Here is a 26,928-nt window from a genome sequence, read left to right on the forward strand (position 1 = left end):
TGGGCTAAATGCAAACCAGTAGGCAAAAAAAAGAAAGGGAACTTCATGCTCTCTTAACTGAGATTATTACTAACAGAGGCAATAACTTTTTTAACATTATTATATTGACTATCTCTTTAATTAGAAGAAGCTATTAATAGTTGATGAATCCTTAGCCATACAGATGTCCTGGGATCTGCAGAATGAGAAACATCTTTCCAACAAGCAACTGTAATGCAATACACATTGCACAGCTTAAAGTGCTGCCATCCAATTTGGATTCAACCCACTGCATCCTGATATTAAAACCTCGTTGTCTGTGCAGCAGCATTTGAGGGAAACAGGAGGCAGCTTGGCTTTGGAGTGAGTCTGAGTGTGCCAGAGCCCTGTCCAGCCATGGCAGCCCAGGGTGTGCAGAGACCCAGCCAGCTCTGAACTGAAGCCATTGCAGAGCTCTGGGTGAAGCTGGGGGGTTCAGGCAGAAATACCTGAGCTGAACCTGAGAAGTGCTTACTTCTGTGTTAGCTGAGTGTGTCTCTGTCCTTATGTCCCCTGCTGCTCTGTTCTTGTGGCTTTGGCAGTGACATCTGCATTGTGGGTGATTATAGTTGCATACAGGTATTCCTTTATTCAGCTTTGACATGATTTGGAGGGAGGGAGAAGCTACTTTCAGTAGTGAAATCAGAGAGAGAAAATATCAGATGGGTAGAGAAGAAAGAGCACCCAATTCTTTAGGTTCCATAGAAAGATGTTTTCAAAGCTACTTTACCCAGCAGCTACTGACAATGCAAATGAGACCTATACTTTGAAAACCAAAGGCAGTTTAGTAAAAGTCCTGCCTCTGTTTATAAAGCAGCTTTCTGCCTGTGACCATCATCATGGTGACCTAAAATATCATTCCTTGCTGCTGCTTGGGAGGTGATGACCTCCATCTCAGTGGAGTTAACTTTGTAGAGGTTTAGAGGGAGATTCAGGTACCCTGAGCATGAGGCTGAAGGATGGAGGGAGGAGGAGATCCCCAGAAACTTAATTCACTGTCAGTTGCTTTTTCCAAGAATTTGAGGGATAACAAACACTTCTAACCCAGACTTTCCAGTCCTCTGATGTATTTCTGTGTAACTGATGCAACTTCCACAATTAGGAAAGATTTGTTGCTAATTTCCTGTGCATCTGCTGTGCTCTCAGAAGCAGCATCCCTCTGGCTGCAGATGTGAATCAAGCTGTCCCTGTCTGCTCTTGGGCAGTACCATGGCTTATCCAGTAAATAAGAACCATGCAGCCACTTGTTCATGCCCAGTCTCCCCATCAGTGAGGAGTAGAACTTGGGGGGGGAAAAGAGTATACCTTGTGAAATAAAAACAGTTTAATAATTAAAATTAAATATGATTATAAAAGTGGTAATAATTATAATGAAAAGGAGAGAGGGGAGAGAAGCAAATGATGCACAGTACAGTTGCTCACCACCTGCTGCCTGATGCCCAGCCTGTCCCAAGCAGCAATCCTGGCCAGTTCTCTCCAGTTTGTGTACTGGACACAACAATGTGTGGTGTGGGATGTCCCTTTGGCCAGTTTGGGTCCGCTGTCCAGGCTCCCAGCACTGCACCTGCTCACTGCAGAGCATGGGAGAGCCAGGAGTCCTTGATTTGGGGTAAGCTCTGCTCAGCAACAGCCAGAAAATTGGTGTGTTATCAACATAAATTCAAAGCAGGCACTGTGCCAGCTGCTAAGAAGAAGAATAACTCTCCCAGTTGAAACCAGGGCAAGCAGCAGCAAGCTGGGGCTGGACCAGCAGGGACAAGAACACCCTGAGTTGGGCTCCCACTGGGCTTGATCTGAGCTTAATTTAGGCTTACTTTATTCTCTCTTGTCATTAACCTTGCCTTCAATTTGTTTGTTTACCCCTCCCAGTGAATATATTTCCAGCAAGTTGACAACAATCAGATCAGTGGATGGATCAGGAAAGGAAGTCTTAATGACTGGGAGATTTGAGATGCAGTTGTCATTTTATTCCCTCAAACCAGATCTGAATCCAGTACCTGATAGCCTGGCTGCAAAGGACACGTATACTCTCTTTGCAGACACTAAAACATATTTTAAGGTAAATCCCAGGTGTTCAAGTCAAGAATGCATCTGTATGTGCTCAGTTTTTGGGCTAATGGACTGTTGGGTCCTGTTGTGCCAAATGTGCATTTTAGAATAATTTTTAGAATAATTATCAGCTTCTGTAAAATAAAGTTTTGCAGTCTAGTAGTGTTTTTACCCAAAACTTAAAATGTATATTCTCCTGTGCAACAGTAATATATATATAATTTATAATAATATATAATATATATAAAATAATCATATATATAATATATTTTTTTTTGCATGGGAACATGATCCACTCAATAAAAGTTGCCCTTCAGATTGAATCCTGCATCTTGTGTCCAAATTCTGACTGTCTCAGCTTCCTCAGCTGAGCTGTCTGGGATGCTGAGTCGGCTGCACTGACAGCTGCAGGTGATATACTTCTTGGTTTGCTGCTGTCTTAAAAGTGTGGAGCTTGAGTGGGAGGTTTAAGTTCTTTCTGTTGCTGCAGAAGGCAAGAAGACAGCAATTTCAGATCAGGGCTGGCTCTTGTGCCATATGTGTTGTAGGACTGAACACACTGTGATCAAATTAATTGCCTTGATTTAAAAAAGATTGAAGTCTTGACTCTGCTTAGCAGTTGTTTCTGATTAGGATTCTAAAGTTCTCTTGAATCCCCAGCTGCCTGCATGTGTGGGCATTTTTGCTCTGGAAGAAAGCATCCTTTCTCCTGCTTTGAAATGAGATTGTTCTGCCAGAAGAGCATTCAGTCACAGACTGTGTGACCCTTCCTGGACTTGTGTAGCTATTCCTGAGCTGTTTCTCATGTGTATTTAACCCTGATTGCTGTCTTTGGTATCTTTGTAATCCCAGTTGCTATCAGCATCTTTTTTGTCATGAGGTCAGCAAGTCAGGGAAAAGGTAAGGTAGAAGTATGATCTTGACAGAGTTCCAAACTGGAGCCCAGGACCTTCTGGATGTTGGAAATGCTGCTTAGAGGAGCCCTCTGGTCCAGCCTGGTGTGTGGAGGAGGGCTGTTGCTGGCACAGAGAGTTGGCTGTGGCATTGTGAAGTGGGATCTGAAGAGCTCTCAGGATGGAGATCTCAGCACAAAGCGAGATCAAAGTGTTCTGGTACTTCCCTGTCCTTTGAAGTCAGCTGGAAGGGAAAGCAGAGGACAGCTGTATTAGCAAATGGATTTGGAGCCATTTGCAGTGGTGGGTTGAGCCAGCATTTGGAGAAAGCCTGGCATCAATTTCTTTTCAGCCATGCAGCTTCTGTTTGACAGGAACGTGCTGTGAGGAGATCCTGCTCCACTCCAAGGACTGTGCCCATGCCTCTGCCCCATCCTTGTGCACTGGCTGCCTCTGGGCTGCCAAAGAGCAGCACAACAGCAGAGCAAAGGTGTTTGCTGATAGGAGCATTCCCCTCTGTGTGTGCTTTTTGGGGCATTCTCCAGCTGAGCAGTAATTCTGGCAATCCCAGATTTGTCTCCTGGAGAAGACCTGAGGTCGTGCTGACAAGTATAGAAACCTTGGGTTAATGTTTTGTGAGAAAAGCAGAGAATCTGGATTATATCCCTTTTGGTTTTACTGGACTGGATTCACATGCCCTACCTAAATTACATGTTTTTGCAATTACAGATTGCAGTTGCAAAACTAATAGCCTGCAGATGCTATGCAAAAGCAGAGCTCTGCTGCAATGAGTTATAGAAGGAGGGGTATTTCTTTTTATGGGTAATAGTAATAAAAAAATTAATTCCTTTTGGGTCTTACAACTTTGTAAAATCTGCAAAGACAGCTGACAGACTCAGCTGGGAGTTACAGATGAACTGCATTTCTGTGCTTCTATAGCCCCTGGGAAAGACAGAAAATGGCAGAGAAACATAACTTTCAAATCATTTGAAGCAAACATTTATAATTTTGTTTTGCTGGTTAGATTGAGAGAGCCTTTAGAAGAAAACCTGATCCTTACCAAACATAATGGAGAAACTTTTCCACCAGTACAAGCTGGGATTCTTTTTCCTTCACAGAGGCACAGAACTAAGTCAGCTAGACATGCCTTCTCCAGTTTGTTTTAAAACTTTGATAATTTCCACAAATAACACAACTTATCAAAGCATTTTCAAGTCCTTTAGAACCTTCCTATATGATTTTAACCAAAACTGTTCACTTAAACATAGAATTCTGTCCCTCACATCCTCTTACTTGGCGTTTAGGAATTTTTTTTAATCTGCTGCCAAACCAAAATTACATCATAGCAAATGCATGCATTGTTCTTTACTTTTGGGCTTGCAGAGCAGTTCTGCAGACAAGTTTAACTGGCAGCATTTCTGTCCAGTCTCTGTCCTGTGCCCTCCATGTTCACATGGCCTTTTTCCTTTCCATTCAAATCAAAAAGGACAAAACTACAAGGAAAAATACATTTATGAGAGAAATAAAGTCCAAATGGGCTTCCTTCACCTTGTTCTCCCTTGCAATTGGGCTGGCATTGCTGTGCCCCATTCAGGCTTCTGCAAACTGTGATTTCCTGGGGCATTCCCTATCTGCAGGGCAAGGATCATATTATTTAGTGCCTCTTTATTTTGGATGTCTTGCAAGTCAAAACTATCCTGAAATAGCTTGGAGAGAAATGAGGCAGGTTCATGTTGGGTAATTCCAGAAGGAGGGATTTGCAGAGGAATGGGGAGCTTGGGAGAAGCTGGGAATTTTGCTGCTCTGGTGTGACTTTAACGGGGTGGAGATGGATGTTTCAGTAGGACAGGAGGTTAGTGAGCCTGTCTTTGGAATGTGCTCCTGTTCCACTGCCTGGAGGGAGGCTTGGTGCCTTCCCAGAGCCACTGAGATACCAATTGCTTCACATTTCAGTGTTATCTTAGGGCATGATGCCTCCTCTTTGGCCTTGTGTGTTGAATAAAGGGATTATAAACCATGAGAATAGAAGAACTGAGCAGTGTATCAATATTTTCCACCTTCCTATGAGCCCTGCTTTGCAGCTGCCCTTTGTCCACCTCCACAATGCTTTGCATGTTTGTGGACTGCAAAGGACACAGCTCCCAGCAGGTCTCTGCTATCCTTAGGAGTCTCCATAACCTTTCTAGTTTTTAATCCAGGAGAGATCCTGTGCTGCTGCTTCTCCTTTGCAGAGAGAAAGCTCCCCAAAGCTGAGCCCTGCTCCTGGACAAGCAGCCTTTGAAAGGAGGAGGGGAAACTCCTCTGAAGGAAGCTTGTGGCAGAGTGAATTTTCCATTTCTCTGAGGTCTCTGGGATTTTCACAAGGCTCTCTGACTCACAGTGAGGTGCTTTCCAGTCAGTTTGGTTTTGGAGTCCAGGCCCTATCACATCTGGCAGTAGCAGAATTTACAATAAAAGGCACTAAAGTCTTCTTCATTAAAAAATCTCTCACGAGGGAACTAAACTGGATAGCAGCTACTTCTTCTGCAGGGACAGTGACTGGAGGCTGTTCCAAAGTGCAGTTAGGTTTTATTTATGAAAATTTGTCTGGGAATGGCAGAAAGGTGCAATCTTACACTAGAGGACATTTTATTGACTGTGGGATGGAGCTATTTCTGGTAAAACACTTAAATAAAAATCATATCTCATCACTTCATTCCATCACTGTGTGCACAGTGCAGGCTGTAAAAACCACCTGTGCACAGAAACACTGGGATTGAAACAGCACTGGGGTGAAAAGGAGCAATTTTGGCAAAAATGAAAGCACAGAAAGAATCTCTATTCCTACTGCTTTTTGGAACTTTCTTGTTCTGGGACAAGCTTTTCCCCATCCCTCAAAACAGGCTTAAAACCTAGAAAAGTAATTAGACACTCTGATTAGGGGTTGAATTCTCAATTACAAACTCTCTTTAAATGTGCTGCAAACACAAACTGTGTTAATGTGTGCTGGTTAACATAGGCACAGCTGGTGCAATTTCAAATTAAGTTAGATGGCACTGCTAAACTCAGAGTGGTAAAGCTGCTCTTAGGGTGGCTGCAGAGATCTGCTGCAGAGAGGCTGATCCCTTGGGAAATTTTATTGTGGGTTTTCTGTGGCTTCCTTGCAGTCATCATCCCATTTTTCACCTGCTCCCATACTTTTCATGTCATGGATTCACTGTAAGGATCCATGATGAGGTGGGTACATCTTGGATTTCTAAGGTCTACCTTTACAAGAAGCCTCAGAAATCAACCAAACAAAAAAACCTCAACACATCAACTTTAAAAACAAGCTTTACTGAGTTCCTGGTATGACAAGCAGGAGTGGTGGCTATGACTCACAGTTTGTGTAGAGGTTTTAATTGGTTTCCTCTCTTTTTTTATTTTTTTTCTATTCTCAAAAACAACCCCTGCTTTTCAGATATAAGGTCAGAAATGTTTCCAGAGGCACTTTCCCCTCTGCATTTCTGCCCTGTTTAACACCCACTGATGGCAAAGGCAGTGCTTCAGGAACTTCTGGCATTTTCAGATGGACCAGTGCTGCATCCAGTGTGGTGTAACCTCAGGGCACCATATGGTTGCCATCCCCCAAAAGAATCAATAATGAAATTATGCAGCCATTTCCTCTACAAATTTGTAAACTTGCATGCACATCCTTTTTGAACTGGCAGAGGCCTGACTCCCATTTCCATGCTGATCTGTGCTCTGTGCTTTGGGAGCTGCTGGGGTGGATGAGGATCAGCCCCTTGGCTCTGAGTGTGCATTGGTGAGTTCTCTGCCTCCTTTTGTACTCAGAGAGCTGCTGCCATCCAGCCCTGCATTCCTGGTGCCTCAGGTACCATTGCTGGGCCAGCAGCTGTGTGCCAAAGGCTGGGATGCTGCTCAGGAGAGCAGGACAGACACATCACCTCTCTGGCAACAGCAAAAATCCTGAAACACTGATCCTGACTTTTTAAAAAGTGTGAAATCTGTGGTTTGTGGAAAAAAAAGCTGGCTCAAGGGCTCTGTCAACACAGGGGTTTAAGAAGTCTAGCTCCATGGAGTATTTATATTCTGAACCAGTCTCTGAAGTGGCATGCAGTATTTTGGGCCTGGGAGACCACATTTTTGTTGCACATTTTTTGTATTGTCAAAAGCATACCTGGAAAGAAGGTCCAGTGTCATGTCAGACTCGAAATCCCTGAAGATGTTCAGAAAAAACAGTGTCAAAAGACAGTGCATGGATTTGATGCACAATGTTTGTATGGTCAAAAAAGCACACTTGTTTTCTATCTGCTTCACTTGAGATCACTCCCTAGGTGTGGTCAGACAGTGAGCAGGTCAGGGTTTGAGCTGGCAGGAGGTGCTGGGCACTGGCAGGAGCTGTGCCATGAGAGAAGGGCGGGATGTGGGGCAACAGCGGCTGTAGTGTGGTCCTGCAACCACAGCAGGGAGATTGAAGCTGGAAGAGGTTGAGGCACACAACTCCCTGGGAGGATTCTTAGTCATAAACAGAGATGAAAAAATGCCAGCTCCAGAGTTTGTTTGTTGTAAGAAGCCCTGGGAGGCTGCTGGACAGAGTGCCCTTTGGCACGCCTGGCTCCTGCTGCCCCCTCTGCTCTGGCAGCTGCCTTTGTTGGTTGCAATGGTCTAGCACAGAGCTGGTCTCCAAGGCAGTGGGAGAGATCAAATCTCCTCATCAAGGCAAATTACCAGAACAGCACATTAAAGTTTTCCTTTGGTATTTTAATCCAGTCTCCTCGGAGCTTTTATTGCTCTGAAGCAGCAAATGTCTCTTGTTTTTGTAAAAGGTTGTCCTTGGTTTGCCAGAGATGGATCTCTTAATGAAGAGCAGGGCTCGTGGGGACATCTTGACAAAGTCTTTGTGGGAGCTGGGCTGGGGGCTGTGTCCTGGGCCTTGGCTCCATGGATCACATCTGTGCTTGGCAGGGTCTGTGCTCCAGTCCCTGGGAAGAGTCTGAGGCTGGGCACCACCAGAGTGTGCACACAGGCAGATGTGCTGGGTGTGCGCCAGCAAAGCACATCTCATTCAAGTGCCCTTAATTAGGACCTCAGAAAAACCTTTTGAAAAACACTTCTCCATACCTAAGCACAACAGCTAAGAAGGTAAGAAAAATCTGGGGGAATTGATTTGACAGATAGAAACCCCTGGGACAGGAGGAAGGACAGCTCCTGCTGGGAGTGCAGAGCCTTGGGGGGCTGGAAATCCTCTCCTTTGTGTCCTTTGTGTCCTGTGTCACACAGGCTTCCCTCAGATGTGTGCACCTCTCCTCCAAACATTGCCTGCAGTGCTCTCCTCCACTGTGGGCATACTGTGAGGATTAATTCCTGTGTGTTTCTGTCACACAGTGAGGCAGGAATGGAGGAGGCCCTGTGGCTGATGGATATGCATTGCAAAGCCCAAAACAGGCAATAAATATGGCCAGTTCTGTTAATTTAAAAGCCAAGAGTCCAGCTTAGAAGTGATGATAGTTTAACAAACAAAATGAAATCAAAAAGAGCCATGCCTAGCATTTTTGTCTCTGTTTAATGAAACCTCATGGTATGCAGTGATGATGTTTTGTTTACATCATTAAAATTAACTGTGAGTGTTTAAACCAATTTTTTAACAAAAAAACTAGAAATGAAAGCTAAAATGTCTCCATATTTTCATGCATCTTGGTAGGAGGGACTTTGAGTACCAAACCACATGTCATGAGGCTGGGGCTGAAGCTGCAGGAGCAGCAGGACTTTTGGAATATTCTAGCACAGTGGAACAGGATTTCCACTGCCATTTGGCTGTAGGGTTAGAGATACATGAGGCTCTCAAGCTTTATCCCTGCTAGAGCCCTGATAACACTGATCTGATGTGCAAGAAACCTCCAAATCCTTATGGCAGTTCCATGTGTTGTTGAGACTTACTAAATTAAGGTAACGTGTTCGTGACTGGATTTTTAGTATCTGTGTCTATATTTATCTATCTGTCCATCTCATCTGGCTTCAGCATCACAGAACTGCAGAGATGATCAAAAGCAAAAGGAGAGTGCTGGAGCAAGGGTCTCATTTGGAATATTCTTTCCAGGCTGCTATTTTTCCAGTCATTCTGCCAGCAGTCTCAGGTCTGCTTCGTCTGTTTAAACTGTCGTCTTAAGTGCAGCTCCTGCTCCAAGCCAAGGCCATCTGTTGTTGGGTAATAGTTCTGATTTATTCTGCCTCTGGTTGACACTCATGCTCCTCAGCCAGATGCTGACTTGCAAAATTTGCTTTTATTCATTTTCAGTTTTATGCCATGTGTTAATATCACCAACAGTATTTTAATTTAGATTTTTTTTTTGTCTACTGTTTAAAATTAGGGATGAGTGATAGTGTCACAGCCCCCTTCTGGGATGCAATTCAGGATCCTTCAGAATGGCATTTTAGAGACACATTCAAACAGTGCTTCTAAATGTCTGATATCTTCCAAATCACTAATCTGTACTCTCATTTCTGTGGCATAGAGTTAATTATGTACTGCTTTCAAATAAAAGATTTGGACTACTTGAAGACTTCAGGGCTTGAGAAAGTTGTGGGTGGCTAACTGTGGTCAGAATATCTGATAGTCTACAGCACACCCTTCAACTTCAATGAAGAATGAGGGTAGTCAGGTAACCTTGCAAGTTTGCATTGATGCATATGAAAGATAAAGATGATTAGAGAGGTGGATGAATTTCACTGATTCCAGATCTAGAAAATGTCTTCTCATAGATGGGCAACTTCCAGGCAATGTGTGCATCTTGCACTTTAGCTCCTGGTGGCAGTCTGGGTTTAGAGCTTTTTGTTGGTCTGTTTTCTCCAGAGTTGGTGTTGGATCACTGGGAGGTTGTGCAGCAGCCCCAAAATACATTAGAATGCATCTGTAAAGTCTTTGTGGTAGCTCTTAATACAATTTATACATACAGTAAATAGAGGTGCCATCACAAGGCAGCATGAATTAATGCTCCAGGCTTCAGATAGGTTAGCAAAGAGCAGTTGCTACTTGTAATGACTCTCAGGTGATCATCTGAGCAGTACTTGTGGTTTGGTAGGTAATGATGGACTCTCAGAAGCATTAAAAAAGAAAAGAAAACAGTATAAGCATTTTGTAAGCTCTGCTAAAAATAGTCACCAAATCATGGCAGGGACACTGTTACAAAATGTAATTTAATGGACATCTTATCTTTGGCCTCTTCCTTTGGGAAAGTTGGGTTTCAAGAACAGTTTTTATGTGAGGTTCATTGTCTTAGTGAATGTTGTCTTAATCTTGAGCGGTTCAAAAGTGAAATGGGAATTGCATGTGTGATCTGAGAATTAGACCAGAGTGGTTTTATAATTTTGGTACCAAGATGTTTTTTGCAGACATTTGTTTAAGTAATGTTTTCTTCTCATGGTCAGTCATTTGGTGTTTTGGGGGGGAAAATTTTTGATGGGAAAAAAAGAGAAAGAAAGTGATATTTCTGCAATATATCTACAGAATATCTTGCTATATTTAATACCTAACTTTGTGTGTAACTCAGTTCCCCAGATCTTACATATAACACTGAAGTGTTTATATTTTAGAAATGGCAGAATTACAGCTACCCTGACATTAATAAATTAACATATCCTGAAGGAAGTCTAATTCAGTTTGCCAAAAAGATAACCTTGCCCAAAAGTATGAGATGTTTGTATGGGAAAAGCATGGGAAAGCATGAAAGGAAAGCATCAGACTGGCTTCATAATATGGGAGATGCCTGGAGCTTTTAAGTGCAGTCCTGCTGCTCAAGGTGTGTGGTGTAGAGCTTCACTGAGACAGCAAGACAACTTACATAGAAAGTAAACAGCTGTGCAAGTAAAAGCTTCAATTCAGCAAGGTCCTTAACCACATGTTTAAATATCACTGAAGTCAAGTTAAATTACTTTAATCATATACATAAGCACTCTGCTGAATGAGGACTTAATAGTAGTTTCCATCTCTTTCCACATGATCAAGGCTTTTTCATATTCTGCTGCATGCAATAGGGATTTCTTCTTGGTTACACAGCATGAGCAATTGCTGTGACTTTTGGAAGACTCCCTCAGCAATATGAATTTTCTGAGCTGTTGTAAACAGTTCGCTGTGGAATGCCAGTAAGAGAGAATGGAGAGGCATTTTCCCAGCTCTCCACTCTGAGAGCAGATTTATTAACACATCTCTGCTGTTTTCCAGGACCACCTGTTACTGCCAGCCACCACACACAACAAGACCAGGAGACCAAAGATGTCTATAGTGCTGCCAGCTGTAAACATCAATGGTAAGTGCAAGAGAAGAAAGAACAGTTTCAAAGAGATGTGCCTGACTCGTACATGAAGAGCAAACTTGGGCCAAATGTGTCATTACAGTTTTGCAGAAGAAATCAAACTGATCATTACTGAGGTTTAATTGCCAGGGTCCCCCTTGGAGCAGCAGCACTGGCAAATCCCCCATGGTCACCCAGACTGTGGGGAGAGGTGGGATTTGGCAGTTGTGCATTCTGGCTCCATCAGGGACAGGGAGGTGCCACCCAGTCCTGGTGGTTTGTCCCCAGCTGCTGAAGGGTTACATGAATGGCATTGAACTTCCCTGGCTTGGTGGCTCACAGAGCCCATGGGGACTGTCCTCATCTCCTTTGGGTTCCTCCTACGCCTGCTTAGCAGGGCAAATTCCTTGGCCCTGCTGGTTTGTTGGGATGCTGACTGCCTTCCCTGGCCCTCCCCAGCTGTTTACCACGCTGTTATACAACACTCAGTGTGAGTGGGACCTCTCAGCACTGCCTGCTCAGGATTAATAATCATCACATTACCATGCTGCAGGACAGCAGAGAAAACAGCTTTGCACTGGGGCACGGGCTTGTTAGTGCACAGAAATGTTCTGGGTCAGCATTTCAGCCCCACATGAGAGACAGGACATGACCTGCACAAATGTATCATGGATTCACATGGGGAGGAATTGCCAAGTTAGGACATGTTTGGGACACAGGGTCACTGCCACACTCATCAGATGCATTGAGAACCCTGGAGCAGTGTAAACTTTACTCTCTGAAGAACTGTGCACATAATGCTTTTGTAAAACATCTGTGTTTTACAGTGCATGTGAATCATAAACCCAAATGTTATTGTTAAATCCCAGCATGCCGAAAGCATTATCTGCTGATGCGAGTTTCCATCAGCTAAGAAAAAAAGAATCAGTTGAGGCTTTCGGCATTTTGATAGTTGCACTTTCCCATGCAGTACAGCCGAGTGTGATAATCTGTACAGCTGTCCTAGGGGAATTTTTATTAGATGTACCACAATTATTTTTGGCATTTATCTGCCTGAAACTCCCTTCTTATGTCTATTACAAAAATCCTTTTCTGGCTGACCTGAATTATCACATGCAAGTGGGTACTTTATCACTGAAGTACAAACACTATTTCTAAATTACAAATTATTTCTTCCTAACATTTTCCTGAGTCCTGTTTTTACTTGAAATAACTTTTCGTTTGTTGGAGTAAATATAATTTGGAAAATACGCATCAGACTCCAGTGACAAATCTTATCCACAAATAATGAAACATTGTGAAATTATATTTTCATCAGTTCTTCGGGATTTTTCTTTGGAACATCAGCATAATCCAGGAAATAAAAAAAATGTCCAGGGATTTGGGCAGAGATGTCGAAACAGATGAGACATGAGGATAGCATTAAGTAAACAACAGCATGGAACACCCAGCCAGGTGTTGGGGAAAAGTTACATGATACAAAAGAACCAGTAGGTAACTTGGCTTGATTTTTAATTTGACTATTGGTAATCTGTAGGAAATGATTCCCTAAAATGTTCTGCCTGGAGAAGAACCCATTTCTGTCCTTTGAGGACATTGCTTCTCCACCCTGCTCTGCCTCTGTGGGGACTGGAGATGATCTGCACGTGCATCTGGAGTTAGCTGACAGCAGAGCTTTCCTCCCAGCTGTCTGCTGTTCTTTTAAGCCCACCTTCATTCTTTGTGCACCTGCAGAGAGTTGGCTACTGGAAAAGGACGAGTCTCCTTTGGAGAAATTGGGAAAACTTTCAGTGAAAACTTTCAGTCTTTTCCCAGCAGGACTGTCCCCTTTTCTGGTCACACTGATCGTTCTGGTGCTTTCTGAGGTCCACTAGAGACTGCCTTTAGGTGGCTTGTGCCACTCCCAGCCTGGCTGCAGGGACAGAGAGCACAGATGGGTGATGAGTACAGAGTAGAATGAGCTGTCCACTGCTGTCCTACGTGGTGGTTCCTGACATGGCTCTGCAAGACTGATCTGGCAGTTTTCACCAGTGTACAAAGCAGAGTCAAGGTTACAACCTGAGGAGTCTTTCTGGGAGGGAGGTGGCAGTCCTTGTGCTGTGAGGTAGTGGCAAATGTCAACAGACAATCTTGTCATTGTGTGTGCAGTCAGTAAGATGGAAGTCTGAAAGAAGATTTTATACGGGGCAATAGCAGTATGGTGTTAATTTTCCACATAAAAACTTACTTTAGGTATTCAGCTGCTCTGTGCTGGAAAAGAGTAAAAAACAGCCATTACCTTGTAACATTGTGCCATGTGCTCCTTCTCACAGTCAGCCTGAATCACCCATGCTCCTCAGAGGGCATTAGGATAGAACCAGATCCTCACTGTGCAGGTGCACAGAAACATATTTGCTTATTTAAATATGTTTAATATGTTAACATATGTTAAATATGTTAAATTTAAGTATAGGAGCTTGTTATACATTTTGGTACATGTTATTCTTCCACCTCTTACTCCCTTTTCCTTCTTCTCCTCTGGTCACATCCCCTTTCCAAGCTTGCTGGGCCATCCCCCAGTTCACAGCCAATGCTTGCTGGCAGCTCTTCCATTTCTGCCTCCCCAGATGCCCTGGCAGCCCTTTGCCCTTGTGCCATGTCCCTGCTGTCCTGTGGTGCAGCTCTGCCCTTGGCCCCTGCAGCCAGCCATGCCCAATTCCATTCCTGCCCAGAATTTGTGAACACGTGCAATCCTCACAGAAAATCTGCCTGATGGTACCTAAGGACCTCAGCACTGGGAAACCTGGAAGGAATAAAGCAGAACTGGGGAGTCCTAGTCCCACTCTAAGTGGTTTTGGAGACACCATTGGTGTGCCTTCCTGAGAGGTTACTCCAAGAAGAAATATCTTGCAGTTTCTCATGGGAATGAAAACGAACTGCATTCTGCAGTTAAACTCAGGCTTTTGTTTTCAAGCAAGTCATGTTTGTTATGCTGGATTGCAGCTATTATTTTAGAAATCTAACTATGCACTTGAGAGCAGTTAAGTCTCCAGTAGGTTTCATTCCTAAATTTGCTTTTATTGTAGTTCAGAATGTTGTTGGCTCATTACACCAATTCCAAATTGACATATAGGCGGTGCCTTTCTTGAAGTTTAAGTGGAACCATCTGCTATTAGCCCTCTATTTATTTAGCTGCAGTGGGTTATTTGGATCCAAGTAACCTATAGAGAGCAGCATAGCTGGGCCACTCTCCCCACCCTGAGCACAAGGCTGCTGTGTCTGCAGCGTGAGCACAGGCAGTGCCCTTCCAGGAGTGCAGTTCTCCCTGGGGTTAGCTCACACCTTGCACTTGCTCTTGGTAGGAGCAGCTCCAAGTGTCTGTGCAGCTGTGGGCTCACCAGCAATACTGGTGGCCTTAGCAGCAGCACAAAGACCAAAAAGGCCTTTGTTCTTCTTAGGATCCCTGTGCAAAACAGTTCCCTACACGTGAAAGTCCTTCCATCATTCACTCTCGTTAAACTGAGGGCTGGTGTCTGCACTCCAGGCCAAAACAAAAGTGAGAGACCTGATGAGAAAGTCCCTGGTGAAATCTAAGGCTCATTTTCTTGGAATTAGCAGCCGTGACAGAGAGAGTTTTGAATTTTTTACAGATATTCTGGGTTGGTCTTTAGTCTGATGTAGCCCAGTGGGGCTTGTCTCCAGTCTGCCTTTGAGAGAGCTGTCTGTGTGCCTGACCCTTGATAACCTCTGTGCTTCTGGGTTCTTAAGGAGCCCTCTTTTCCTAAGGGTTGCTTTCTGTCATGAAATCCAACAGCAAAATAATCTCCCACAGGCAGGAATGGAATGGTGACTTCAACAGAGTCCATGTGCTCTGTTGTGTTGGCCAACTTCTGATTTGTGACCAGTTCCATCAGCTTTCCTTCTTGCCATCCATCATCGTACTGATGCAACAGACTTCAGAAGTGCTCTGAAATAATACAGGTTCTGATTAAAAACGAGGAAAACAAATCTGGTGGTAAGGCTTTTTGATCAAAACTGGAGCAATTTCTGCCATCAAGCAGCATGGTTATTTGCATGCAGCTCGAAGAACCTCTTTTCAACTGACAGCCATGTCCAGGCAAGTCACAGATGTCCCAGGCTGGTAGCAAACTGTCTGTGAAAAATCTGTAAGGCAAACAGGACCCACACAGGCTGAGGAGGAAAATAAAAACAAAAGCTCTTTGGGAAGTGACAATGGTCTGTAAGTTCCCATGTCTTTGGGTTGAATAAATAAAGTCTTCAACTTCCTCTGCTTTTCAGGGTCAAGCAAACAAAAGATGCTGTTTCCTTTTTTCAGAGCAAGAAACAGAATTCATAGTCAGTCATTGAGGAAGGTCTAAAACAATACATATCTGACTGAACAGCAACTGCCTTCCCTGAAGGTTACTGCTTGGCTTTTGGGAGGCCTCTCTCTGTCTGTTTGGATAACTCCAGAACAGTTTCCAGGAGGATGATGGTCCCTGCTATCCACAGCTGTTGTCCTTCATTGTTCTCCCTGTCGTGGTGGCCCTGGCTCCCTGTCACAGCTGCTGTGCTGGGCACCAGGCTGGGAAGCTCATGCACTCTGCCAGGTGTAGAGGACATCTCTTGGCTGCACAAGCATGAGCTGCAGAGATACTTCCCTCAGTGTTTCTGCTTCTTGCTGCATTTAGCAGAAAGTGCTGAGAACTCAGCACAGCCTTACAAGCTGCAGTGTGTGACCAGAAAGCTCTGGAAGTTGTGTAGGTGGGATTAGAACCTGGATGGGAGATGAAGGAAGGGTGACTGCTGAGGTTTTTTCGGAAAGTCACTGAGAGTCAGTCAAGTTCTCTAAACAGGATGTAGGGAATACATCTGAGAACATCTCCAGTGCTGTCCTTCCACTTTTGAAACTGCCATTCTTTTGCTTCTTGAGCTGCCAGTTGAGGAATAAAAGTCATTTGGTGAAGTAGGGAAGAATCAGAACTGTCAGACGTCAGTGCAGGAGCTGATTCCTGAGCCTGGACTGGGACAGAGGAGAGTCCTGTGTGCAGCCATGGACAGGCAGCATTTCCTGTGATTCTCCTGTAGTTTGGAGGATTTGCCAATGTCAGATTTGTGCTTGTGCTCCTGTGCTCGTGTAAAGCTGTGCTGCAGAGGTCAGGGTTGAAATAATGGCAGGACATTGTTTAACAAGGGATTTTGACAACAGATTTTAGTAACCTTGTAAGATGCTGCTATTTGCATTTCTGGCCTCAAAGCCACATGGAAGTGCAGTTTGTCAAAACAAAATAGTCCCTCAAACTTTGCTACACTTCTTTGAATCAGAACTGATCATTGCCTAGATAGAAGTTTTCAACAGCTTTTGTCAGCTTTGAAAGACTTTGCACTCCCCAGCCATGTTTGCTAATTTGTTGTCTTTGACAGAAAGGAGGAGATCCAATTATTCAAAAAAGTATGAAAGAAATAATTCAAGAATCTGTGCACAAAAGTAATGGAATCTGTGTCACTTGAGTTCATGTTTATTTATTTAGACAGGAAACGATCAAGAAATGAAATCATGAAGGCTTATTCCCTAATGACTTTTCATAACGAGCTGTTTACCTAAATTGCTAAATGAGTAATCTATTTTTATGCATTCAGAATAACAGGAAGGTTATTTCAGAGGATCTTCAGTGCCTTTTGCCCCTTAATTAATACAGAGAAGAGTATCTCCTGGGTTGTGCTGGAGCAGGCAGGGCAGCTGCTGCAGATGGCATTTTGCTGGGAACGCGCCGTTCACCAGAGAGGCAGAGAATTAGTCATAAATTAATTGGGCTTCATACTCTGTATTTCCAATGCCAGTGTTGAGTTATTACAGCAGGTTGGTTTTTCCACAGGAATGACACACTTGTGTAAAATTCACAGTGTAATTGAAAGAAGCCCATGCCATAGGCTGGCAGTGTGGAGTCGCAGAGTTGGTTTGAGCTGAGTGTGTGTGTGTGTGTGTATGTGTCTCCTGGGTGTGTGTCAGCCCTGGATGCTGATGCTGCCCTGGATGTGTGTGCTCTCCCAGGGCTCACAGAGAGCACTGTGCTGAGAGCTGTGCTGCAAAGCAAAGAGAGAGCTTTCACCCCAATCTGTGAGCTTACTGTTGCAGCATGTTGTAATTCCAGCCTCCAGCCCAGCCAATTTGCCTTAATCTATCTTCAAATGTTGTAAATTCAGGATTATATAATTCCTCTTGGTGTGAAGTTATAGGTGGCAAACAGTTTTATGTTTGTGATACACAGGCCAACTCTGGTAGCTCTTTATTTCTGCAGTGATCTGAAGCATAATTATCCATAATGAGCTCACCCCATAAAAACATGAAAAGCTACAACAGAGCTGGTAGAGGAGGTTCACATTTATGAGTTCTGTCTTGAGGACATCACTGGAGCAAACCTAGAGACTGGTGAAAACACAGCCCTGAGAGGGCCTGTTGGAGTGTTTGGGCCAGTCTCTAGGGAGACTCCTGCCAGCAGGGCTGGGAGCTTTTCCCTGCTCCTCACATCTGGCTCTGTGCTCCAGGCTGCACTTCCTCACCTCTTCACACAGCCCACCTCACCCCTGGTGCTTCCTGCTCTGTTTCCTGGGCATCCTCTGGGCTTGGCAGGTATTTGAAAAATACATGCCAAGCTCCTGAAGGACATTTTTGCTCATTCCCCACTTGATTAAGTAAATGATCTGCCTGCATCCTGCCTGAGCCTGTAGCAGCTCCAGAGGAAGAGGCTGTGCCTTGTCCCCATCCAGCACAGACACCCTCTGGATGGATGTGGATGGAGAAGTGACTGCCAGCCCCAGCTGCCCCTCTCTGTGGGAAAGGAGGAGCCCTGTTTGAGAGGAGGGCTGATACATTAAAGCTGTAAATCGGCTGTTGCTGCAGTGGGAGACAGAAATGTTTGCAATGTCTCTCTTTATTAGCACACTGCGTTCAGACAGCGCTTTCATCATTCTCTGACACAGGCATTGAATCACAGAGGCTCCTGTGGAGGAGACTGCTCACCCCACACACACAGAAGATGCTGTTAAAAATACTCTTCTGTGATCAAGAGCTGATTGCAGTGTCTAAATAAATGAGGTAACTTTATGTGTCCAAGTGAGACAGGTGGAAAATTCGGCTCACTCTTTGGATACCGTCCAAACCATAAAGACATTTCAGCTGTAAAGGAGTACAGGCTCTCACCAGCCTTCAGTCTTAAATCAGTGACACACTTTAACACCAGGGAACAAGTGATACTGGGTGACAGGCAAGGTCCATGTCAATGAAAACATCATGCTGCCTCTTGAAAATAAAAGTCCAGTAGTTAAATTAATTTTATCAGTAAGTGCCTGCAACTTGAAATGCTGTAGTTCAAAGGTAAGGGCTAAATAAAATAGGAGAACATGAAAGGAAAAACTAGTGGGATTAAAATGCTGGCAGATGAAGATTGATGAAAGATTAAAATCTCACTGCAAAAATCTTTAAAAGAACACTAAAAAATCCAATAGGCTTAAGCAGCACATTAAAGTCAATTCATAGAAGTAAGAAGATATCTTTTAAACAATGGACATTGTAGCCAAATGAGGGAATAGGAAAAAAAAAAGGAGGATAATTTCTGGCAGACTAAATGTCAAACCATAAGAAGTTAAGCCAGAAAAAGATACTGAGCAACAGCATGCCTGAGGCATAAAAAAATAGTAAAAATATTTTTCAGAGGAAGCCTGCCAGGGAATCTCTAGTGCCTGTGGAGGACCAAGGTGTAAAGGAGCACTTAAAGTGGAAGTCAGCACTGCTGAAGGAAGGAGTAAAGTGTTCTTGTGCTGGTGTTAACCACTGAGGCTCTGTAAGTATCAGGAGAATGGCAGGTGACAAATCAGGCAAACTTTAAAAACTGGCTTCAACCAAAGTGTCAGTTCTGTACCAGTTGGCAGAATCTGTGAGAACTGAGTGTGTCCTGGCATGTGCAGCAGCCTGGGAAGAGAGCACAGCTCCTGCAGAGGAAAGCCCTACCTTAGTGCCCCTCCTTAGTGCTCCCCTGGAGGCCCCAGGGGCACAGAGTGAGGGTAAGGGTGGTCACTTCAGCACAGTCACATGCTGAGGGGTCAGAAACATGGGAAGAAGATGGTTCCTTGAGACTGCTGAAAGGAAGCAAGAAGGAAGGTTCACTCACAGATTAATGTCTCTGAAAGGTGGAAGCTCTGATTTTGCAGTGGAGGGGTTGTTACAGTGGGTTCACACACAGGTCTGTGCTGGGGAGATGCCCTGGCTCCCAGTCCCTGCTGCACTCACAGGCAGCAGTGCCCTGGGCCTGGGACAAACCCTCCAGCCCTGCTTCTTGAGAGGAACCTTTACTGGAATGCCTTTCCAGGCTGCTCTCCTATGTGCAGTTTTATGTCTTGTAAAGTGAGTAGGTCTGGATCTGCAGGCAGTGTGGGAAGTTTGTTTATCCTTTGAGTGCCTCCCAAGTGGGCATGGGATGGTTCTGACTAAGAGCACTGCTCTTCCTCCAGCTTCTTTCCTTCACTCCCAAGAGTTTTTTGTGCAGCAGAACTCCTTACCCTTGTCTTTGTTTGCTCTTTGGGTTTTTGCCTCTTGTCATTAGCATTGTCACGGCTGGTTAGATTTTAAATATGGTCATCCTGCAGCAATGCTGCCCTGCCAACAGCACACATATGAACAGCCAGAGCTGTCAAAATGTCTCTGTTTTTCCGAGAAATACTCCATGTGGGGGAGTTTTAAATGAAGTGCCTGCGAGGGTCAGCACTGGTGAGTCTGATCCTCCCTGCCTGAGGTGTCCATTGGCTCCCTCTCCAAAACAAGAGCAATCACACCAAGTCCACACTGGGCCATCTCCTCAGCAGCTCCTTTTCTTTCTCTTAGAGGAAAGTGATGTAGCGCAAAAAAGACTGGAAAGGGAGGTGAGAAATGGTCCCTGGGAAGAGCCAACTTTCCTTTGCTCTCCCTGAGACCTCCCAGTCTAGAGCAGGTCCTGCAAAGCCCCGACTGGCACAGGTTGGCCACTGACCACATTGCTCACAGGTGCTGCTGACTCTTCCAAAAACCACACTGGTGTAAGCTAAGGCAGGTTTGTTCCTCAGCCACAGCCAGTGCCAGTCTCTCTGAAAGCTCCATTGGTTACTTCAGAGGCCACAGGGAGTTTTCTGGTTTTCTTGCTTACCTGTCATGCTTGTGTGTGTCTCTCTTGGATAACCCCTGACACCGCTGCTCCCGTGGATGAGGCTTGGAGAGAGACCCTGTCTCCTTGCTGTCAGCTCATGGCTGGTCAGGGTGGCTTTGATGGTGTGGATCCAGTGTTTCTGCACTCCTGGAGATGCCTGGCTCACAGTCTGAGGGGTGGTAGGAGACCTGGAGACTGAAATGCCAGGATCTCACTTAGCCCATGACTGGGACTGAGGACAGCTGAGTTCACAGGGGTCACACCACTTCAACCCCTCCATTTGGAAGTAGTTCCAAGTGGGAATTTGCTTTTTAAAAAGGAAGTTATTTGGGTCATCACACTCTTAACTTTCTCCCTTGCCTCAAACAATCCTGTCCAACAAGCCAATCTGTAAATGTTTTAGCAATCCTGCTGCGCCGCTGCAGCGAGCGTATTTTTAGTCTGCAGCACTGCTTCATTTATATACTTATTTGGTAGTGTATAGCAGCCCTTCAGATGGAAACACTGTCCAGATGTGTGGATAGTCAGTCAGGGCTTCTCAACAGAGATGAGGTGGAAGATTGCAGCAGTGACAGTGTGGAGAGAGCCCCTGAGTTATGTATGGGGACAGCTGCAGCCCTTCAGCAGTGCCAGAGTGCAGCTGGTGCCTTCAGCTCCTGGAGCTCGGCTTTCTGAGCCCTGCTACCCCAAACATAAGCTCTGGATTGGGCCAGGGCAGGTTACAGTAAAAACTATTTGGGCAATTCAGTGCTAAACCATTCCTAAGGCTAAACTTTGTCATTGGCAGCTTGGCACAGCTGGCACAAAGCACCCTGGTGCTGGAACACCTTAGTGGCTCTTTGAAAGCTGCCCTGGCTTCTGCTGCTGTGAGAGATGGGCCTGCAGAAGGGACTCTGAGTGTAGATTAATGCTGACACACACTGAAAACTTCCTCTTCAGAAGGAGTTGTGGAAAGTCAGAGTGTGAGTAGCTGTTCAACAAAGATGGCTTTAATAAGTTGGTGAGTTTGGATCACCTTACCCAGGGATGGTTTGCTGGCTCCTATTTTGACATCAGTTCAGCTGGTTCCATGGATAGCAAAGTCACCCTCTGCTCCCCCCACAAGGAGGGGGTGATTTTCCAGCCTAATTGACAAAGACAGGTAGTTAAAGTAAGGATGGGGTAAGTGATTGCCCTCCCTGTACCCCACCAGGAGCAAGCACATGTAGTCCAGATCTGTGTGGTTTATAGCACCTTAAATGTGTGTGAGCACAGCAGGCAGGTTCTGACCATTTGAAAGTCACCTACTCAGAAGGCAGCCAGTAGGTACAGGGGTTATATCTGCTTCAAAGGCAGCTGGGGCCTTAGAAAAGGGCCTGAGGACCTCACTGAATGATAGAATATGGTCCCACTGAGTATTTTTTGTGATATTGCCCAGAGTAAGGTAAAATTCATAGTTCTAGTAGAGTAAGGCTCTGTAAATGTACCTGTGGCATGAGTGCACCGTCAGAAAGCTGTAAAGCTTTTCCATGGTGTTAGAAACAGTCCAGCCAGCTCAGGTGGCCTTTCAGGGAGGCTCTGTTTCAGTTTCTGTACAAACACCAGTTGTCACAGGGAACATCTGCTGCAGCAAAGCTTTTTGGGGAAGATGTAAGTAGGAAAGGATAAATTATCAGAATTACATGTTTTTTAAGACAGATAGGGCCAAGCAGCATAATATGTGTAAAGCTGAAGTCTGTGGAGACAGTCAGCATCACCCTTTGTTCTTACTAACTGCAGAACAAAAGTTTCACTGCCTGCCTTTCAAGCCCTCTGCCTGTCTCCTGCCTTTCTCTGTGGGAGCATCTCCCATAGAGGCAGGTGCTCAGTCTCACAGACATTTGAACAGCTGATTGATGGATGTCCGTGCTGCTGAGGGAAGAAGGATTTTGGTTTTATGGCCTTTTCAGTAAGACAGTTTTAGAAATCTAGTGCTTCAAATATGAAGACAACCTTCCATCATCTTCAGTAATTTGTAGCAGTAGTTAATGTCGCCAGCCTTCTTTGGTTTTGGTTTGGATTGCAGATTTCAGCTTTCATCTGTTGGATGTTGCAAGATGATTGTTTTTAGGGGGAGAGCAGCACTGGGAATTAGGTTTCTGTTCCCTAAACCAAGCTTGTGCTGGGGGTTTGGTCCAGCCTGCAGGAGCCAGCAAGGCTCTTTGGGGGAGTGCAGTCAGAGCAGCAATGCTTGGCACAATTAGCTTTGCTATTAATTTGAAAGAGTCAATCATCTGAGGCATGGCTTTTAAACCTGTTAACAAATAATTAACTGCAGCACAGGCTCTTGGCCCAGCAAGGATGGCTTCTTAAGCCTGAGTCTGCACTGTGTGAGAAACTGTATGTTCTGAACTTCAAAAAGGAGCAATAAATCTATTTATAAATCCAGACACCTCTACAGGAGATCCCTTCCTGTGTTTTCACTTACGTAATCCCACCAAACATCAGCCACAGGTAATTCAGACAGTAAATTGGGAATCACTGTGTCAGGGCTGCTCTGGACTGCTGGGCAGCCTGTGTAACACACACTGACCTTCCAGGCAGCAGCCTGGGGCTGTCAGCTCTGCTTCACAGACACCCTGCTACCTGTGCCTGGCTGGGAGGGGCGGTGGCTGTGTGCTCAGGCAGGGCACTGCAGGCTGCCTGAGCACTGCTTACACACACTGACCCCTCCAGGCATCAGCCACACACAGCTGGTGAGCTCAGGGCTGGGCACAGCCCCTCTGGAAACCCACCCTGAGCCCCACTGGTGCCTCCAGATGTTGATATTGCACAGGAAGAGAAGGAGAGAAAGCCTGACACGGCTGGGTTTGAAGGATCTGACACCAGGCAAAATCATTTTCTTTTTCTGGGAGTCAGATTAGACCATGGAGCCTGGTGGAGAACCCACAGCTCCAAGTGCAGGGAAGGTGCTGAGCACAGCTCTGGTCATGAGCAGGCACTTGCAGCTCACAGAAGGCAGGGCCAGAGGGACCAAGAGCAAATGCAAGTGTCTGTGGAGCTCTGGTACCCAAGGGCTTGATGGGCAGCTGCTCCTCCAGCCTTGCCTTAAAAACTCTTCATCATGGAGATCCTCCCATCTCCCCGAGGTGTTTTCATCCAGGGCTTGTGTTTCATTATCCTTAGAAACTCGGTCAAAGTTAAATATGTTTCTCTTGCAGAGGAGCTGTTGTTTCTAGTCCTGTCATTCTGCTGGCTTACCCACAGTGATCCTCTGCAGTCCTCAAGGTTTTTCTGTAGTACTTCTGCCCAGCTCCATTTTTACTCATGTTTTCCAGCTCTGGCCGTGGTTGAAATGCATTCTGAAGATTTTGGACAGCTTCTCTCTTTTATCAAAACTGCAGTCTCATCCAATCTAGCCACTCCAAGGTGGTTGGAATCTCCCCAGTTGAGCATCTTGCAGAAATCTTCCAAGTATGCTGTCTATTCCTCATCCAGACCCTGAAGCAGTTTAATGGCCTGCAGCTCAGGATGGAGCTGTGTGGAATCATTTTTTACAGAGACAATGAGCCAGTCTTCCCAAGCAGGGGATTGTGCCAGCTGCACTCAGGTCACGTTTGCCTGCTCTTGTGCTGAGACCATCACATGGGTGTTCACAGAGCTCCCTGGGCTGGGCTGTCCCAGGGCTTCCACACTTCCAGAACCCTCCTTCCTTACCACAAAGCTGGTCCAGGTGCCTGCAGCAGCACCAAGCAGTCTTTGGGGAGCATGCCACCCCCTCTTGTGGGTGGGTTTGGAGCTAATGATAATGAAAAAGACTGCTAGAAATGCCTGTAGTGGGCATTGAGCTGTTCCCACTGCTGCCCTCACCCCTGTGAGATCAGAGGCTTTGCAGAGGCTTTCAATGCCTTCCCCCCAAAAAGGGAAAGAATCAGATGCCAACTTCAAACCTGCTTTTAACTCCTGGGCTAGCTGACAGGCTGAGGGCAGAATTTGGGTACTTTTTGTGAATGTCAGTGTCGGGGGTGTGCATCCCCTGTGTGCCTGCTGGCCAGAGAGGCTCACTTCGTCCTGGCACACTGTGCTGGGAGGGAGCTGTGTCAGCACAGGGGGAGTGGGATCCCAGCTGGCCAGAATGGGCTGGGCTGGTTCCCCAGTGCCACCCACAGTGTCACTGGAGCTCAGCTCCCTGCCTTGCCTGGGCAGCCCTTGGGATTGCTCTTCTCCTCTGTCTTGTGCAATGCCCAAACCTTAATGACAGCCCTCTGTGCTGGCTGCTGTGGGTAGCCAGGGAAGCTCTGCATTAACAGGACGTTTTCCTGGCCCTGGCCACCATCCCATCCCATCCCATCCCATCCCATCCCACCTCACCCACTTGTGGCTTTGGAGCACTGTTTTCACATAGCTGGGGTCCTATCAACTACAGCATGAGAGCTGAGGAGCTGTTTCCAGCTTGCTGGGTCACAGGGAGCCCATCTGTGCCCATTTGCTGGCTCCAGGCTCTGTGCCCCTCGTGCCCCTCTGCTGCCCTTCCCAGCCCCCTGTCCTGAGTGGCAGCAGCAGCCCAGCCCCTCTGCTGGCTGGTGCTGAGCCTGTGGGGTGGGAGCCAAGAGCACATCCAAAAGCAGAGAGAAAGGGTGACCTGCAGGAATGGTCCCAGCTGGGGACACAGCCCCTGATGGCATGGCAGGGCTTTAGCTGCAGTGCAACCCCCAGGAGGGGTCCGTGGCACAGGGACATGCACAGCTGCTGCTGGCTTCAGCCTCTCGGTGGCACATGCAGAGCTTTTTCCATTTCATTTCTTGCAGGTGGGAGCTTTGATTTCCCTTGCAGGCACTCAGCCCCCTTAGCAAGGGTTTGCTCCTGCTTTTCATTACTGTACCAGACACAGTTGATCTAATGGCTTCTACAGGTGGTGTGGGGTACAAGAGGGTCCGGCCACGGTTGTCAGCTGTCATCCAGAGTCAGAGTTAATCCAGGAAAACAGTAAAAATTAGTAATGTATATTGCATTCCTGCAGTCCATACGCTTTCCATTAGGTGATCTTCCATCCTCCTCAGCACAGAAAGGAAACCCTGCCAGTGGCAGTCTTCTGACTCTGAAAGGATTGGTCGTGCCTGGAAATCCGATCTGGGCTCTTGCATTCCTGGGCACGCTGTCTATGCAGGAATAGTCTCCCACCTTTCAATGCAGGCAGCAGATGCTAGCCATGTGCACAGCCTGTAAGCCCAGCAGCTCCTGTGGCAGCAGATGGGGCCTGGGGCTGCACTGGGGTGCTGTGTGCTGGTCAGGCTCTTGCTGTGGCCAGGGCTCTGTCAGGGCAGTGACCTTGCCCAGTGTCACCACATCACTCAAGTACAACAGCCAGGTCAGGCTGGGCATGAGGCACACTTAATTCTTTTGAGAGATCACATTTTAGCTTTTTTTAATTAACAAACTGGTGAAGAAATTCCTCAATATCCTCAGTGTCAGGAGGGTTACAGAAAGTGAAACATTCAGCTTTCTAAAATAAACCTTATCCTCAATCACTCCCATGCTTCAGTGGCTCAAGAACAACAGTTCTGTAATAAATGTTACGCAGTGCAAACTCCGTCAGTAATTATGTGCAGATGAAGAAGGGGAAATAAAAGACATCAATTTCTAGGTGTGACTGCACATGCTAAGTGTGCTCTGGGCTCTTTGAGGTGCCACGAGCAGTCTGGGGCTCTGCTGTGTGAGATGGAGCTCCATGTGTGCAGCTGCAGAAAGGGAGTTCCCTCACTGCAGCTCCTACTCAGGACTAAAAAACGTCCTGAAAGCTCTGCTTTTAGTGCTGTTGGATCCCTAGCTTGCAGGGCTAGCTCTGACCTGCTCTTTTTTATCCTTCCTTTTGCAGAGAATGTGATCAACGGGCAGGACTATGAGGTGATGATGCAGATTGACTGCGAGGTGATGGACACCAGGATCCTGCACATCAAGAGCTCATCTGTCCCTCCCTACCTCCGGGAGCAGCGTAGGAATCACAGCCACCCCTTCTACAGCTCGTCCCCCTCGGTCCCAGAGACACCCCACGCCCTGAGGGCCATTGTCAAGTCCCTGCAGTAGCTCCTGTGACATGCAGCAGGTCCTGCTGCCAGCCTGAGCCCTGACCTTACCCAGTGGCCCCATCCTGCCTGGGATTATGCAGCTCAGCTGGCTCCTGGCCAGGGACAGTCCTGGGCACCCCACATGGGGGACAGGGGCCATTCCTGCTACTTCTGCACTGTCCAGAACTGGGGTTGTTCTGCATTTTTGTCCCTGTTGGGCTGCCAGAGGTGGGCTGATGAGCCAGAGACACGGCAGCAGACACCTCCACTTGGGGTCTCACCCTGCAGCATGCCTGGGCAGCAGGAGGAGGCCATGTCCACCTCCCAGCTGCAGGTGCTGGGCCTGACCAGGCAGCCCCACTCCTCACCATTCCCTGCCCAAATCCTGGTCAGCAGGAAGCCCAGGGATGCAGCAGTGTGGTGGGGCAGCCCAGCCCAGCCCCCCCAGGAGGGTCTGGGACCCCACTCACCCCTAAAGCACTACAAGCAGAACAGCCCCAGTGCCCCGGGGCTGGGCTGC

At 46.2% G+C, this 26,928-nt stretch overlaps 1 protein-coding gene across 2 annotated transcripts in view; it reads left to right on the forward strand.

Moving 5' to 3' along the window:
* ATF6 (activating transcription factor 6) overlaps window positions 1–26,897 on the forward strand; it is a 68,974-nt gene extending 42,077 nt beyond the window's left edge. For both annotated transcript variants that reach the window (XM_033068057.2, XM_033068058.1), the window contains exons 15-16: window positions 11,161–11,245; window positions 26,219–26,897. In XM_033068057.2, coding sequence (XP_032923948.1) covers window positions 11,161–11,245; window positions 26,219–26,427 — 294 coding nt within the window. In that variant the 3' untranslated portion in view covers window positions 26,428–26,897. The remainder of the gene's footprint in view (window positions 1–11,160; window positions 11,246–26,218) is intronic.
* Window positions 26,898–26,928: the final 31 nt, after the last annotated feature.

This window comes from Catharus ustulatus, chromosome 9, assembly GCF_009819885.2.
Source record: "Catharus ustulatus isolate bCatUst1 chromosome 9, bCatUst1.pri.v2, whole genome shotgun sequence".
Classification (NCBI taxonomy): Eukaryota; Metazoa; Chordata; class Aves; order Passeriformes; family Turdidae; genus Catharus; species Catharus ustulatus.